The sequence below is a fragment of the Alternaria rosae genome (assembly GCF_020736505.1).
Source record: "Alternaria rosae strain MPI-PUGE-AT-0040 chromosome Unknown BKA58scaffold_5, whole genome shotgun sequence".
In the NCBI taxonomy this organism is placed as follows: Eukaryota; Fungi; Ascomycota; class Dothideomycetes; order Pleosporales; family Pleosporaceae; genus Alternaria; species Alternaria rosae.
In genome coordinates, this window is record NW_025763574.1 from 2283686 (window position 1) to 2299022 (window position 15337).

The window sequence follows — 15337 nt, forward strand, 5'->3', positions numbered from 1 at the left end:
GCACCCCGATCCTGGCCAGATGTCTCGAGCACAACTCGACTACCAGCAGAACATGATGCATGCTCAGCCTATGGGCCCTGTATTCACGCAGCAGCCACACGGCCAGCACGTCGCGATGGGCGACATGACTAGCAACATGGTGCTTCAACACCAGGATCCTCGTGCGCCAGTGCCCCGTCGTTCCAATCCACCGCGCAACACCCAAGAGCTCTACGATCCTTACGGTGGCAACAACCACAAGTTCAACGGTACCCCGGGACATAACAATGTAGGTCGGAAGGGTAGTAACAACGGCTTCGCCGCTCAGTCTGGTCGTGGCCGCAAAGTATCCAACCCAGGTGGGCGGGAGTCATATAGCAGACCCAACCCTGATTACAACGGTAACATTCCATCCGGCGGCCCTCGACATGCCGACTACAACAATCGACGTCGCCCATCGGAAGACGACCCGGCTATCACTGGCGACTCCGTCTCTGGTTGCGGTCATACATGGATCGGACCCAAGAATCAGACCGTCACCGAGCTTTGGATTGGAGATTTGTTGCCCGAAACCAGCGAGTCTGAACTTGCACAGATGTTCAAGCAGACGGTCGGTATTAGCCCCATCTCAGTCTCCTTGAGGGGCAACAAGATTGGCGCAAGTTCTGTTCATGCCTTTGCTACGTAAGTTTACTCACCGTTGTCTCTGTGGATCCGCTGACACATCTAGATTCGTGTCACCTGCAGATGCCAGCGCAGCCTTGGGCATCAACAAGTTCAATCCTCACGTACGTGGAGTCCGTCCCGTTGTGACGGTACCAAGGCGTTTCTATCAGAAAGATTCACCATCGAGTTCAAGCTATTTCGATCAGTCACATATTGGGCAGACAACAGACCGCACGAATCGTGATGCTCCACGCATGCCGATTCAGAAAGACGATAAGCCTGTCACTGGTGTAGAGTCATATTCAGCCACGCAAAGCGCCAAGGCATCGTACTCTCCCCAGGATGCTAGGAGCGGCCTGTTGAACAAGCCATCCCTGCAGTCGGATGTTCCTGGCTATCCAGAGACAGGAGATGTCAAGCTCGAGATGCCCAAACGTCAGCAGAAATCTCCTACAAAGAAGAACAAGGGCAAAGGTAGGCGCGAATCAACAGTTAAGAACACCGATGCAGCTGATGAGAATACGAAAGCTGTTGGAAAGCTGAACGCTGATGGCCCAGCTGTCACGAAAAAGGAAGAGACCAGCACAGAGTCTAACAAAACCATCACTGAACCTACGAAGCCAGCGACTGTTGATGGGCCTACTTCGGCTGAAGAACATATGTCCTCCCCCTCCGACTCTACACCAGCGCTAGAACAGCCGGCAAATGTAGCGGGCGCCTCTACCGTACAACCATCCAAGAGTTCGGAGATGCTGGAGGCCGGACAAGACGTCAAGACAACACAGAAAGAACGTGACACTGACGTCTCTCTCAACTTCGCAGGCGCCCTTGCTAAGAATCTAGAGACTGGATCCGACGCTACTTCGATCGCTAAAGACAGTGAGAACACAGGTGGTGGGCCTTTGAGTACAACTCCGATAGAATCGTCCGCGCAACTAGCAGACAACGACGTCTCGGACGATGAGGCCAAGAACGACACTAGCTTCCATTCTGCGCCAGAAATCCAGCCCGAGTCTGTGCAAGCGCAGCCGCAACCAGAGCTCGAGGACAAGGTGATGACTACGAACCATGGTACTGTGACTCCAACCCACTTCCCATATAAAATGTCTGACATCACATAGAAATCACACAATCGCCGTCTATACCTACCGATAGCAGCCTGGATAAATCCCAAACACTGATCACTCCGCGCTATACTACTCAGTCTGATCTACCCGCAGCTGCGCCGCCAAAAGAAGATACCGTGCCTCAGCTTTCGACGTCGGACAGTACACAAGATCCTACAACAACCGTCACTGCTGAAGGAAACGCAGAAATATCAACAGCTGCAGAGACCTCACCCGCCACTGCGATCAAGAAAGCTGGTGCTCAGCAGATGCAGTCGCTCCACCCGTTCGCGAAGATCAACAAGTCTCAGGCCAAACGAGAAAAAGAGGCTAGAAAGAAGCAGCAGAAGGTGAGTCTTGAACGTACATAAGAACATGAAACACATCCTGACTTTGGCTTTTCACCTCTCCAGAAGGAAGATGCTGACCGAGTCGCTAAGACGAAGGCCGACAAGGCCACATCCTCGCAAAAGTCTGGCGACGGTCCCTCCGCTCAGCGTGAGGCAGGGTCTCTAGAAGACTCTGTGAACTCATCCGGAGCTACAGATACAGTTGCTAAACCAGAAGCGGCCCACTCAAAGTCTGGCGGTGATAGTACCACAGGAAACAAGAAGTCCAAGGGCAAGGCAAAGGTGCAGCCAGCTGGTACCGGCTCTGCCGATGGCGAAGACAAGGCAGTTACCGAATCGGAGAATGGTAAACCCAATGGTAATATCAACGATTCCAAGGATGTCTCTTCAGTAACTCACAAGGCGGAAAAGATGGAGACCTACCTCGCCGCTCCAGCCAACCAGGGATCTTCGGAAGATTCTGGGGCAACACCAGCTCCTGAACCGAACCCCTCAACCACACCGTTTGTCCCTTCAACTACCACAAAAGCACAAGGCCCTTCCCAGAAGATGCCCGCCCAGGAAGTAAATGATCCCCATAACCTCACTTCCAATCAACACACTCACGTTCCAGGTCACTCTCGCCGCTCTTCCGCTTCCACTCTAGTCGGAGAAGAACAAGTGCGACCGTCTGCTTTTACCCCTCCTGCCCCTACCCTTCCGGACTCCTCGCGAACCTTCTCTCCTGATGAAGCATCCCAGCTCGACGCTACCCTGACTGTAGCACCCAAGAAGAAAAAGAAGAAACCAAAAAAGAAGAAGAAGACCGTAGCCGTCGCCCCTTCAGTTGATCCCGAACCCCCCATCGATGGAGACTATCATAACTATGATCCTTTTTCGTCCCAAATGAGCCACATCGATGCCATTCGTCGGGCTGTCAATTACGATACAACCTCTTACTATGCGGTCACAAACGCGCGAATGGAGAGGGATGCTGAAGAGAGCAGAAGGGTTGCCCAAGTCCTTTCGGATCTGGATGAACATGGAAGTTGAGGAACGAAAAGACGCTAGTCTATCGTCCGAAAAGTGTAAGACTCACTTGACCCTCAAGCGCGATGTAGCTAATTGTGTTCACAGCTAGAATGACCGCTCAGGTCGAGGCTTGATGCAGCTTGGGAAGAGAATGATTATGGCTCCAAGTTCCTCTGACTGGCAAGCTGGTGACATTGACGGATGTGGTCGCAGCTTCTGATGCGATCTTGTTATGACTTTGGTTTTTTGCTCTTCCCAGTCTCTGACCTCGTTCAAGAAAGAAATTGAACATCCTAGAGCCTACGTTGACTTTGTGCCACCCACTTTGCATGTTTCCATTCTGATGTATGCTCCAGACCAGTTTAGCGTTTCCCTTATATGAAGTCCACTGGCCGACTGGCAGCATAGACGTGACGCGGCTCTACATCGAAGGCGATTACAACTCGTCCTGTGACTGGTTTCGCCAGCGTTCCGCGCGTATTCGCAAAGAATGATTGTTTCAGTATGATTCTTATTATATTCGTGTAATTCAAGAATTGCCATTATACGCCGTGTTCATGCCGCTAAATCCAAGACGTTACTAAACCACCATGTCGTACCCAACATTCGTTTCCTCCTCACCATGAATCCCAGCGTCCCCATATCCATAAACATCATGAAGCGCAGCCTGAAGCCCTTTTATCCCGCCTTCTAGTCTCCCTCGTTCTTCCTCCACACTCCCAAAATCGAAGAGTACCTCTCTGCGCGCATGACCCTGGCCAAACCAAATTGATCCAGCGCTTTCACTCCAATTCGTCTTCAAGCTGTCTTCCAGGCCGCGGCGACAAAAAGCTAGGAGATCTGCGTGTTGTTTCCCCGAAGGTGACGCATGAGCATCGCCGGCGTAAGAGGGGATGGTGTCTGGTGTTGCGCCGCGGAGAAGCTTGGTGATGAAGATGCTGACCTCGTCGATGTAGGCGACAAGTGGCGGTGGATTGAGATGTGCGGAGGGCATGGTCCGGCTGCATATGTACTCCAATGGAGAGAGGATTGATCTGAGAGCTTCGAGCATATGCGTGAGCGCGGCGAGGACGTAGGGAAGCTGGAGCAGATGATGGTCGTCTTTGAGTTGTTCTGTACCCCGGATGAAGGCGTGTGATACCGATACGATGCAGCCGACGGTTGAGGCGAGACCTTCCGGCTGAGTGACGCGCAGATCGAAGATCATCGTGTCCAGGATCGCGGGCAGAGCTTGCAGTATGGGCCTAGCGATTGCGAAGGCTGTGCTTGATGAAAAGGCTTCTTCCAAGTACGCCGGAAAGATGCCTTGTAGCAATACCGATCGCAGTGCTACCCTATCACCAGTAGGCGCTTCATCGGTGCAAAGAGCAGTTGTGAGCTGATTGACAAGATAAGCCTGTTGGTTGTCGGCAGCGGCTTGTTGTGCGACAGTCTGGATGAAGAAAGATAGTTGTTTCGCAGTCCCGGTGTCTGACAGCTTGGGTGCATACCCACACAGGCGTGCCACCACGTAGGTGGGATCTCCAGCTGGTAATGGGAAGGCGACCGAGTCTGTGAAGAAAGGCAGCACAGGGCAGATATCGTTCGTGTATTGCTTGAGGAACTGTACGATCTTTTGCACGAATTCGACGTATGCGCCGGTCACTGTGGTGCCTTGGCGGAGCTGTTGGTAGTTGTACTTCATAGATGTCATGAAGTCCTTCAGCATTGACGCGTATAGCCGTTTCGTTTCGCCAAGACGAGATGGTTCGGCTCGGGTAGTGGCGTGGATGTGGTCGCGCATGTTGGAGAGAATGCTGGAGATGAGGGCAAGACGTCGCGTACGCAAAGTGTCGGCAGTAATGTCCCATTTCCCAGTCTCTATATCGCGGAAGAAAGGCAGGTTCTGCATGAGCGGGTGATGCTCGTCCGTTTGCGCGATGGCGTGCAGCAGTCTGTGCTGGAACCTCAGCATCGACTCTCGCTCCACCAAGCTTACCATTAGAGCCTGGAAAAACTCATGTCGATGCTCTTCGTACGCGGCTGAGTCACAGTCGACGAGAGCAGCCATGAAGTATGGGCCGAATTTGCGAGTCTGTTCGGTCTGGCGCAACTGCTTCCACGATACTTGACTAAACGAATCGAGATAGTATGACCATGATCTCTCACCCGCTAGTACCTGGCCTTCTGCAATCCGAACCCATGTGTCGATGCAATCCATAAGTAGGTTATCATCTGGCGAATTTTCCGCGCCAAATGCGTTCGACAGCAAGTGCCAGAGTGGGGTCTGAATAAAATCCAATCCCGACTGGTGAAAGGTCTTTGCGGGGGCATCGACATCCATATCATCCAGGTCATCCATATCGGGAAAGTCACCGTAGTCCTGGCTTTCCTCGCTTGTCTGTTGGCTTACGTCCTTCTTCAAGTTGACTTTCTGAATCTTTGCATAATCCTGAAGGACCTTCATGACGTCGCGGATGACGTTGACGAGTCGATGGTCTTCCAGATGAGGAAGCTCTAAAAGATGCATGATGTCGGAGTCCTCCAGAAACACCTTCAAAGATGATTGATCTCTTGCGTGTTGGATTGCCCTGCTCATCCCTGCAATGCAGTCTCTAAGCGTCGCAATGACCTGCCCCTGATTCTTTTCCATTGTTTGACGAACCATGACGGCAGAGACATCGGTAGTGCCGTCCAGGACACCAGACTTGAGATAGTCGTCAGCTTCGGTCTTCGCCAGCTTGTACTGAATGAGCGTTTGGTGCATGATGTCTTTGTGCCAGGATGCGAATGGCCGTGCAGATGTATACGGCTCTTCGGTTGATAGCTGAAATGTAGCGAGATTGGCCCAGGCTCGAACGCTGACTCTACATGCTTCGCGATGAGAGCTCTCGTGATTTACAAGGTCACGAATGTGATGAAGCTTTGGCCGACAAGCGGGTGGCGCAGCCCGGTACAGCGTTGAGAGTAGGTCGTGGTGATTGCGCAGCGCTGCGAGGTTTTCTTCGTCCAGGGGCTGATCCTTGGGATAAGCACGCCCATGATTAGGTAGAGAGCGGAAAACAAAGCTACGAATCTTCTTTTCAGGATAGGCATTACTCATACCCTGGAGACCTAGAGCGAGACATTTCAATGCGATGTGAAAGGAGTTCTCATTTGGGTCGACGTTGAGGAACGGGGCAGTGGCAAGGTCGTTGAGGAAGGGTACCGATCCAGTGCCTGCTTCACGTCGCAGACTTTTGAGTCCATTTTTGCCAAAGAAATCCAAGACGACGTTGAGCATCAGCTCCGGACGTCTCCAATGCCAATGAGCAATCAACCGGTGGCATCGTGCAAGATTGGCGCGTACATAGTCATTGAGAGACGTGCTGTGCTTCCTGTACGTACTTGGGTATAACTCGAATAGTCTGCGCAAAAGATCTCGGATGCACGTCCAATTGTCGCTCTGGAAAGTCTCCCTACGACTTTTAAGCGGTATGCCAGACGAATCGATCTCGTTGTAGGGAAAGAATGTGAGCATTGTAGCCCAGGTAGTTTCGAAGGCAGGTAAAGTAGTAGCGCCGCCCAGATTGGAACTAAGCTCTTGACTGGTCAAGTCCCAGAAACTCCATCCTGGTATGTCCATCTCTTCCAAGACATGCATGCATATGACCGTGCTCTCAACAATGACGTCGGTATCTTGTATACCCTTCTCGCGTACGGAGTGCCTCTGGTTTTGTTCGAGAAATTTACCAAGACTGGTAATGCCGTTTCGCATGAAATGAGCAACAAGAGTCTTGGATAAGCTTTTGGCAAGAGTAATGACTCCGACTTGGTTCCCTGGAGCGAGAGTCGGGTGTTGAGCAATGTGGTGGATTTGAATGCTGATGACAAGAAGGTATGCCATAGCACGTATAACACTGTGAGCATGGCTAGAATCTCCTCCATTGAGAGTGCCTTGAGCGATCAACAGATTATCGAATATTGACTGGCATAGCCGCAACAACTTGGCTACACAGTCGCCTCGATCGATCGGGTCCAAAAAGCTGAGATGGTGGGTGATGTAGTTGATAAGTGATCGTGCCAATCGAACTGAGTTCATTGGGCATTCGTGGGCTGACGATGACATACCAAGGTCGGATCCTTGGACTTCGACAGGTTCTGATACCGCGTTCACGATCTCCTGGAGCCTAGAAAAAGTTTCATCATTCCACGGACCGCATCTGACTGAGATAGCGCCATGGCTGATGGTGCAATGACCGGCTAATTCATCGAGATCACGGCTACTAGGCTTGCTGGTGAGTAAAGCTTGGCGGAATTCGTCAGCGCCGATGAAAGTGGAAGAGTGAAAGTACGTGTCGGTCGCTAGAGAGTACACATCGAACGTGATCGGGTAACGGGTACCATAAGGACCCAACCCGTGGAGTATGGGCAAGCCGTCTTCTGTGTCGACTTCCTGTGGTTGAGGAGTGTCGGTGTTCTTGAGTATCTCGTCCACTGCTGGCTCGCTTGGCTGACGGTATTCCCGCGCATCGATATCAATTCGTTGCGCTTGTACCTTTCGCTTCAAGCGTCTGCGAACTGGAGGCTGTTGGTTGCTTAGATCTTCAGTTTGGCCTTCTTCGATGTCCTTCGCAGAAGGGAGGGGCGGCAGTTCAGTATTGTCATCTGCGAGATACCTAGCCAGCTGTGGGTTTACGAAGGGCTGTTCGCTAGGCAGCTGAAGACCAAACTGCTGATCGACACGCAAGAGGCCCTTCTCGAATGCGATTTTCCTGTGGCCACGGCCAAAGTCATTCTCATCGCCTTCAAGTTGCGCGGTTCTGAACGGAAGAGGTGCCTGGCGCACAGCTCGTTTTGGATCCTTGCTTGGTTGGGCATTTTTCTTGCCTTCTTGCGTGGATCTCCGGACCTGGGTCGTTGAACGTTGGAAGATATGGAGGCCTGCGGGGATGCTTCTACGTGGGCGTGAACGAGATGTCTCCGTCCCGGCTTCAGATTGTAATCCAGTGCCCTTCGCAGATGCTCCATCAGTTGCTGAGTGCTGTTCGGCATGCTGCTGGTTGTCGATCCTATCGGCCAAAGGATGTCGGGATCTTCTTTGTTGCGATCTGACATTTGCTCTTGGTTTCAATGTTCCCCGTCGCCACTGTTGTAGAGTGATATTGGCTTCTTCCGTGTCTTCGGCATTATGCAGTCTTATTTGCTTGTCATGTAAACTTTGACGGGCTAGATCTGGTCTTTGAAGCGCTTGCCGTCTGGCAATCCTGAGAAATTGTGGCATGTTACCACCTGATTGAGAAGGCGAAAGATCAATGTCTATGACACTCATAGCAGGTGGTGGGGTTTTACGTGATTTCTTGGAGTGACCATGCTTCTTACGCGAAGGATGGCCGCCAGACGACCGTTTCCCAGGGGCGACATTCTTTGCTAAACCGTCCGATAATCTGACTTTCTTGGATTTTGCGAAAGCGTCTGTAAGTTTGGTCTGTTTTCTCCGCTTTGGTCCAGTTCCACCAAGTGTAGGGAGAGGTAAACGGTCGTGTTCCATGTCGGACAAGTTATCGTCGGCATAACGATCGTCAAACATTGCAGCTAATGCAGATGCGTCGGCCACGGAGTTTTGGTCTTGTTGCAAAAATCGGGGTTCAGAAGCCCTAAGCTCATCATCTGAATCGTCAGATATGACTACAGGAGCTTGCGAAGGCGCGTTGGAGGTTGAACTTTGTCGAGGTCGGCCAGCAGGTCTCATGATTCTTTGGGCAACTCCACGTACGGGCGCCGTCGGCTCAGGGGAAGCGGCTGCGTTGGTACGCGCGCGCTCTCTCTCGCGTTGCTGAGCCTTCCGTCGCTCTTGTGCCTGGCGATCGAATCGCAACCAAGAAGCAGGTAACACTCCCTTGATCTTTCGGCCCACATTTCTCATCTCATCGTCGCTCTTCTCTGCCTCACTAGCGGAGCCTGCAGCTGAAGATGAGCTGTCCGTTATCACTACCCTTGTTGGCCGACGCAATTCCCCACCAGATCTCTGTATACTGCGCGGTGCCGGCTCGGAGTCTGAGCCCTGGAGCATCTGAGGATCTTCTTGCATGACCGATGAGGTTGAAGGCGTCGGTAGGTTTGGAGCAGGGATTGATACGCGCAGCATGCCTAGACGGCGAGCTGACGTGTTTCCTTGTAATGGCGGACTGCTCGAATACGGAGGCGAATTTGGGGGAATCGACCAGATATCCCGTCGCATATCATAGTCTTCGAAAATGCTTGTCGGTGCCGCCGCAGCTTGTGTGGATGAGAAATTGGGCTTTCTACGCTTCGCTGCATGAGGATGACGGAGCTGTGTAGAAGGAGGGCGTCTGGCGGGACCGGACGTAGGCTGTTGAGCGGCGTCCTTTCTTGGCCTTGGCAGTACAGGTGTAGAGACGGGTATTTCGACCTCAGGAGGGCTGCTTGTAGGGCTTTGATCCGGATTGAACTCCTGTTCTTGCGACTCGTCGTTTGGCTGTCTGCGATGACCCTGAGGTGATCGTGAACGTTCTCTCCGCACCGGCTTAAGACCTCTGCTCTGTACTTCTCTCCGATACATCTCACCCTCCAGCGCGTATGGATGCATCTGAATGGGCTTCCGTTGGCGGAATTCGCGTCTTGCCCTGTCGTCAGCGATTTGTCTTTGTAAAGCCGTTGCGGATGGTATGACAACTTGAACTGCCGTACGTCGATGGGGCTCAGCGAAAGCAGGAGGAGGCGATTCCAGGTCCGTGGGCGGATCTGAGAGATCATCGTCGGAATCATCGGACAACGGCGCGATACCGAACTGTCTGAGTATGCTTGAAGCATGTGTAGAGGTTTCAGGTTTCCCCATGACCGTTGATTGTATTGGAGTAATCGAGGTGTCGGAGCGGGGCACAACATGGCCGTCTTCGAGTTGAGGTATGGACACGGCAGAGCTTGGCTGGAGGATTGGGGATGCCAGGCGCTGTGACGACGGAGGTGGTACAGCCTGTCGGTTTTTCGGCGTAGGTGACCCTAGCAGCGGATCAGGGCTCTCGGTGGGCTCTCTTCTTATACTGCGCGTCGATTTGGGTGTAAACGGAGATGGCGTAGGGCGCCTCGGCGAGCTCTGTTTGGTAGGCGTGACAATGGCCCTCTCTTGCTTCTCTATCCCATTGATGCCTTCGTCAGCTTGCGTGTTCTCTCCCTCCTCTCCATCAACCCCCTGCACCTCTTCCGTGGGTGCCTCATGCTGTCGGATCGGCACGGCACCATCTTCGACGCGCTCGACGCGTCCACTCAGGCCAACACTCTGCCTGGAACCCTGACTCTCAAGCTGAGATTCGTCTTCTTCCTCATCCGAGTCCTGGACAAAACCTTTCTGTCGCCATTTGGACATTTGGACGCGCCTGCATGTCGTTCCGTGGTTGGATGCTGGCGGGGTGAGGTTTTGGGTGATGGCTGAAGGCATGGCGCGTCGTCCCGTGCTCGACTTAGCGCGTGCTGGCGACGGCGGCGGGCTCAACTTTTTGCCCGCGGGAGTGCTTTCGTCATACACGCCAAACTCAGCCGCCGTCACTTCACGCAACGAACACACAAGATGGCGGGACGTATTCTTCCAGTCGCGCTGGCGACTATTGTTGGCGTGTCAATTGGAGTGGCTACGTTTGATGGAGAGTTCAAGAAACAGCGAATAGCGCGGATGGAGGAAGAGTACAAACGGTATGCAGACTCCACAGGTACTTTCGTCGCCTTCACTCACACCCTATCAGGGAACTCGCCGCTGCCGCTGCTTCGAGCACCACAAACCCCGTCCCCGTAGCATCGAGTGCTGTAGCACCCCCACCTTCCGCACAACTACAGGCTAAGAAGGAGGAAGCTGTCGCATCTGCGCCTGCTGACAATTCATGGTCGAACGTGCTCGGGCTATGGGCATGGAAGAAGGATAACAAGACAGAAACCGCGTCTGCGAATGCAACTGGCAGTGTTGAGAATACCAAAAGCAAATCCTGAAGACTTCCATGAATGGTATTCAGAGGTTCAGTCTACGCTCGAGATCGTCCCACCGTCCCTGTCGCAGCGGATCTAGACGCTTCAGCTCGTCTAGCCACGACCTCATATCCTTCGTTGTAAACGACCCGGTTCCAGCATCTACCTCCAGATACGCCTCTGCAAGCCCGAGCAACGCCTCGTATATCCACTTGCAATCCGCCTCGTCCTCCAATATCTCCCTGATGTACTCCATCTCGTGCTCGTAGTACTTTTGCCGCTCGCCGTTGGTCAAGTCCTGGACGACAAGCGCATCCGGTGGACATGACGGAGACAGTATTGAGAGGAGGTATTGGTGATAAAACCAAATGGACTGGTCGAAGGGATCGGTGTTTATGGCTTCGCATATCAAGGCTAGTTCTGAGCCGAGGGATACACGGCGCGCTTCGGCGTCTGCGTTGCGCTCGCGGAGGATCTTGGGTATAAGCTGGCTACGGTTGTGCCAAGCGGAGAAGTTGGAGAGATTGGTTTTGATCATCTTGGTCGTGTACTCGAATTCAGATTCTGAGAGGCTCTTCTGTGCTGTCCCTGATGCGGGAACGTCTTCGGTCGCAGTCAGACGCTCAATCTGCGACACCACAAATCGTCTGTAGCCCCAAGCATGGAAGTTGCGACTGTCTGCGTGCAGCATCTTGTTTATGAGTTGTAGTTCTCCTGACCACAGCTTACGTGCTGCTTCCGCGCCCATTAGCGCTTCGCCTTCGCGCAACAGCCAGTTTCTGTGGTTCCAGATCCAATAGCACTTGGGGAACTTCCGCAATAGCGCAAACGTGAGCTGCAGGTCGCCCTGTAGGAGTTCGTCTGGCGATTGTTTGCGGGTGTCTGCGGCCACCAGAGCCATCAAGACGCGTCTTCGGTGATTCCATATTGTGTAGTATTCGGGATTCTCGTTCAAGAGTTTCGTGACTAGGCCCAGAACTTCGATGGTGTATTGCTTCTCGGCAATCTGGAGAGCGACTGTCAGCTGGATTCAACGGGTGCTTCTCCTGAATGCAATACCTTTGTGTTCACCAGATCCACCAAATCTTTGTAGTCTGTGATCTGTTGCAGCTCCTTCTGTCGCGCTGCTTCTGAGCGGACGACCGGGCCAGACCCGCGCGATATACCGTGCTAGACATGTCAGTAAGGACATTCCAAGCGACTATGACATCAACTTACGCTTGCCATATGTCCTTGCGCTGTTTATGAAGCTTCGCCGTTGCTTCCTCGAATTGCAGCCTCGGCGGAATGTTGCCCCACTACACGCGTGGAGCCCCTGCCCCTCCGTCATCCCTCGCGGAAGGTTGCCGTCACCACTAGTCGCATCTGCCAACCCTATATATGCTCCGAACATCCTAAGAAACCTCGCAGCCATTGCTATTACTGACCAAGCAGCGATAACATCGGGACATCAGGCAGCACCCGGTCTCCGGTCCCCTAGCTCCTCTCCTTCAGACAGCTTCACATGCGCTGGAGCTCAGAGCTCAGTCCTCCAGTCCATTCGTCTTGACACAAGCTGCTCCAACATGAGCGACACTGATGACGAAGCGTCTCTGTCCCAGTTCGGCTATCTCACACCACCGCTGTCTCCTACGAAGACTATCAGCATTGAAGGCTGGGCGTCACCACGGACGCCTCAGTCTCCTCGCAAAAGCCGCAGCTGCCTCTTCTTCAGGGATATTGACAGCGGCTTCACTAGTCATTGCCCAACTCCATCTTCTTCTCCTAGGAAGTCCAGATTTCTCTCTCGCGCAGCATCTCCCTCACTGATCCCGACAGATACGGTCATTACGTTCGAAAGCCCTAGTCTACCACACTTACACTGCATTGACATATCCGCTGACGACAGTTCTCCGCCTACCAAGCTTCGCCGCCTTCCCTTGCGCTATTCCAGTTCTCCTCTCAGATCCAGTCAATGGCTAGCACGAGGCGGCTTGCTAGCATCACCTAGTCAAACCCAAACAAGTACGCCAGATCGATTCATCGCTTGCCGCCGCCCACCCGCACTCACTCGAGAAAGCTTTGAACTCAACAGCCCTGCAGAGCGTCGAAACAAGGAACAGAATACAAACCGCGGCACACGTACAGGAGCAGATGCTTTCAGTCGCCGACTGCGCAGGAGCGGCCGCTTGAATGAAGAATTACGCCGTCTCAGGGAGGCACACTCTGTAGTTTCAGGCCGTGCAAATGCAACCAGGAGAAACGTCAACTTCAGACGAACCCCTCTACCGCTAGGTGCTCGTCAGATCAGCGCTGGCGCTGTCTGGAATGTCGGTGGTCCTTCTGCTGTGAGCGACACAGTAGTAGCAGTCTCCACTGGCAGAGGTAGAATGCTCGGTAGCGGAACGAACGCGCCATTGTACAAATCAGCTTTTCTGAATCGAGCAGACCCCGATGCCGAACTCGAAGCCTACGAACGGCGTCTTGCGCTCGCACTTGACATTGATCAGACTGATCGTATCCTCCAGCACTCATCGTCTCCGGTATCTGTGAGCTCACCGCATGGCGGTCCTGCATCGCAAGCAAAACATGTCTGGCGAGACGGAGCTTGGGTCAAGGACGGAGTCAATTCGAGTTTGTTTTCATTTCGTGCGAACTTCAAATTTTGTGTTGCTGCTAATCTGAGACGAAAGGTCCTCGTCCAACACCACCAAAGCGAAGACCAGTGCCGATCTTACCTTTTAGATATGTTCCTCTGTTTATGATTGCCTCTCAATGCTGACTCTACCCACAGTTCTCGATGCCCCTAACCTTCGCGATGACTACTACTGCACTCTACTCGCATACTCTCACACCTCCAAGTGTCTGGCTGTCGGTCTAGGAAATTTTGTTCATCTCTGGTCTCAGAAGAGTGGTGTCAACACGCCAGACTCACTGAACGCTGTGCCGCCAAACGGCCCTGCAGATGTTCAACATGTCACCTCCTTAGACTTTTCCTCTACAGCAGGTGGTCAAGCGATTCTTGCCGTGGGACGAGCCGATGGCCGTATCTTGCTATGGAGCCCACTAGATGCGGAGCCGCGCTTCGAAGCGACGCAACCCAAACCCGTATCCTGTGTGTCCTGGAGACCGACTGTTGTGCAACGGCTTTCTCTCCGAGATAGAGCAATGACTGTACCGACCGAAGAGTTGCTTATCGGGGACGAAGTCGGTCACATCTACTTTTACAGCGTGGAGTGGCCTTCAGAGACACACAGTGCACTCTTCGGTTGGACTGGCGCCATGACCCTGCTGGCTCGACTTTCAATCCACAGTCAACAGATCTGTGGCCTAGCATGGTCATCCGACGGTGAACTTTTCGCGAGTGGTGGAAACGACAACAACTGCAATCTATTCGAAACGAAAAAGGTGCTCCGATCGAACCCTGCAAGCGAAAATACAGCAACCATGCTGGACGTCCGCGATGGTCCCCGTGGTGAATCCATCTACACCGTAACCAACCGTAACAATAACGCCGTCCTACACCTCGCACAATCAGCAGCAAAACACACATGGACACTTAATGCCGCTGTAAAAGCCATGGCATTTTGCCCCTGGCAACGCGGTCTCCTCGCCATCGGTGGCGGCTCGAACGACCGCTGCATCCACTTCTACCACACCCGCTCTGGCACCTGTCTTGCGACCATCGACTGCGCAGCTCAAATCACTAGCCTAATCTGGTCCCAAAAGCGACGCGAAATAGCAGCAACCTTTGGCTTCGCACAACCCGAGCATCCCTATCGCGTCGCCGTCTTCGCTTGGCCCAGCTGCGAACAAGTCGTTGCCGTCCCGTGGTACGATGAGAATCGCGCGTTGTGTGCAGTTGCTTATCCAGGCGGTCCTACGAGCGGTCCGCAAATAGATGACGATCGTGATGGTGGGAGGGCGAGGGGTGAAGATGGGGTGTGGTCGCAGAGAGGTGTTGAGGAGGGTTGTATTGTTGTGGCGGCGAGTGATATGGCGATTCGGTTCCATGAGATCTGGAGTGATCGGCGGGGGAGTGTGGGTACAGGTGGCTTGCTAGGCGGTGGGTCGATGGGTTTGTTGGGTAGAAGTGATATCCATGAGGGGCCTTATGCTGGGGGTATTGAGAAGCAGGGCACGGTTATTAGGTAGGTAAGGTAAGTTTTAGGGAATGGTTGGAGACACAGATTAAGACGAGCAGACTAGTCTTTAGTCTAAGAATCAAAAGTTTTGGTTCTGAGTTACGATCGAGGACTGCTCCAGTCTGTTGCCATTGACCAGTCTTCATCATTAGCAAAAGCTACAACA

The 15337-nt window shown here is 53.1% G+C and overlaps 4 protein-coding genes across 4 annotated transcripts; 2 read left to right on the plus strand and 2 right to left on the minus strand.

Moving 5' to 3' along the window:
• Positions 1-3609: 3609 nt before the first annotated feature.
• BKA58DRAFT_385630 (Mus7/MMS22 family-domain-containing protein) lies at positions 3610-10517 on the minus strand. The gene has a single exon (XM_046170393.1). The coding sequence runs from the start codon at positions 10455-10457 to the stop codon at positions 3693-3695; it is 6765 nt and encodes a 2254-aa protein (XP_046025596.1). The 5' UTR covers positions 10458-10517; the 3' UTR covers positions 3610-3692.
• Positions 10518-10596: 79 nt separating this feature from the next.
• BKA58DRAFT_182883 (uncharacterized protein) lies at positions 10597-11081 on the plus strand. The gene is made up of 2 exons (XM_046165422.1): positions 10597-10780; positions 10831-11081. The coding sequence occupies exons 1-2, from the start codon at positions 10659-10661 to the stop codon at positions 11069-11071; spliced, it is 363 nt and encodes a 120-aa protein (XP_046025598.1). The 5' UTR covers positions 10597-10658; the 3' UTR covers positions 11072-11081.
• BKA58DRAFT_385631 (uncharacterized protein) lies at positions 10597-12404 on the minus strand. Its single transcript, XM_046170394.1, has 3 exons — positions 12266-12404; positions 12107-12217; positions 10597-12053 (listed from the first exon to the last, which is right to left on the minus strand). The coding sequence occupies exons 1-3, from the start codon at positions 12272-12274 to the stop codon at positions 11091-11093; spliced, it is 1083 nt and encodes a 360-aa protein (XP_046025597.1). The 5' UTR covers positions 12275-12404; the 3' UTR covers positions 10597-11090.
• BKA58DRAFT_429752 (meiosis-specific APC/C activator protein AMA1) lies at positions 12335-15336 on the plus strand (the record flags this gene model as incomplete). Its single annotated transcript, XM_046173047.1, has 3 exons — positions 12335-12389; positions 12542-13660; positions 13821-15336. The coding sequence occupies 3 exons, from the start codon at positions 12335-12337 to the stop codon at positions 15179-15181; spliced, it is 2535 nt and encodes an 844-aa protein (XP_046025599.1). The 3' UTR covers positions 15182-15336.
• Position 15337: the final 1 nt, after the last annotated feature.

What these genes read in the sequence shown, in the direction of transcription:
- BKA58DRAFT_182883 (XM_046165422.1), top strand. Translation starts at nt 10,659, where the DNA reads ATGGCGGGACGTATTCTTCCAGTCGCGCTGGCGACTATTGTTGGCGTG. An exon ending in ATGGAGGAAGAGTACAAACG is followed by an intron (nt 10,781 to 10,830) that starts GTATGCAGACTC and finishes ACACCCTATCAG; the next exon opens with GGAACTCGCCGCTGCCGCTG.
- BKA58DRAFT_385630 (XM_046170393.1), bottom strand. Translation starts at nt 10,457, where the DNA reads ATGTCCAAATGGCGACAGAAAGGTTTTGTCCAGGACTCGGATGAGGAA.
- BKA58DRAFT_385631 (XM_046170394.1), bottom strand. An exon ending in TGGATCTGGTGAACACAAAG is followed by an intron (nt 12,054 to 12,106) that starts GTATTGCATTCA and finishes GTCGCTCTCCAG; the next exon opens with ATTGCCGAGAAGCAATACAC.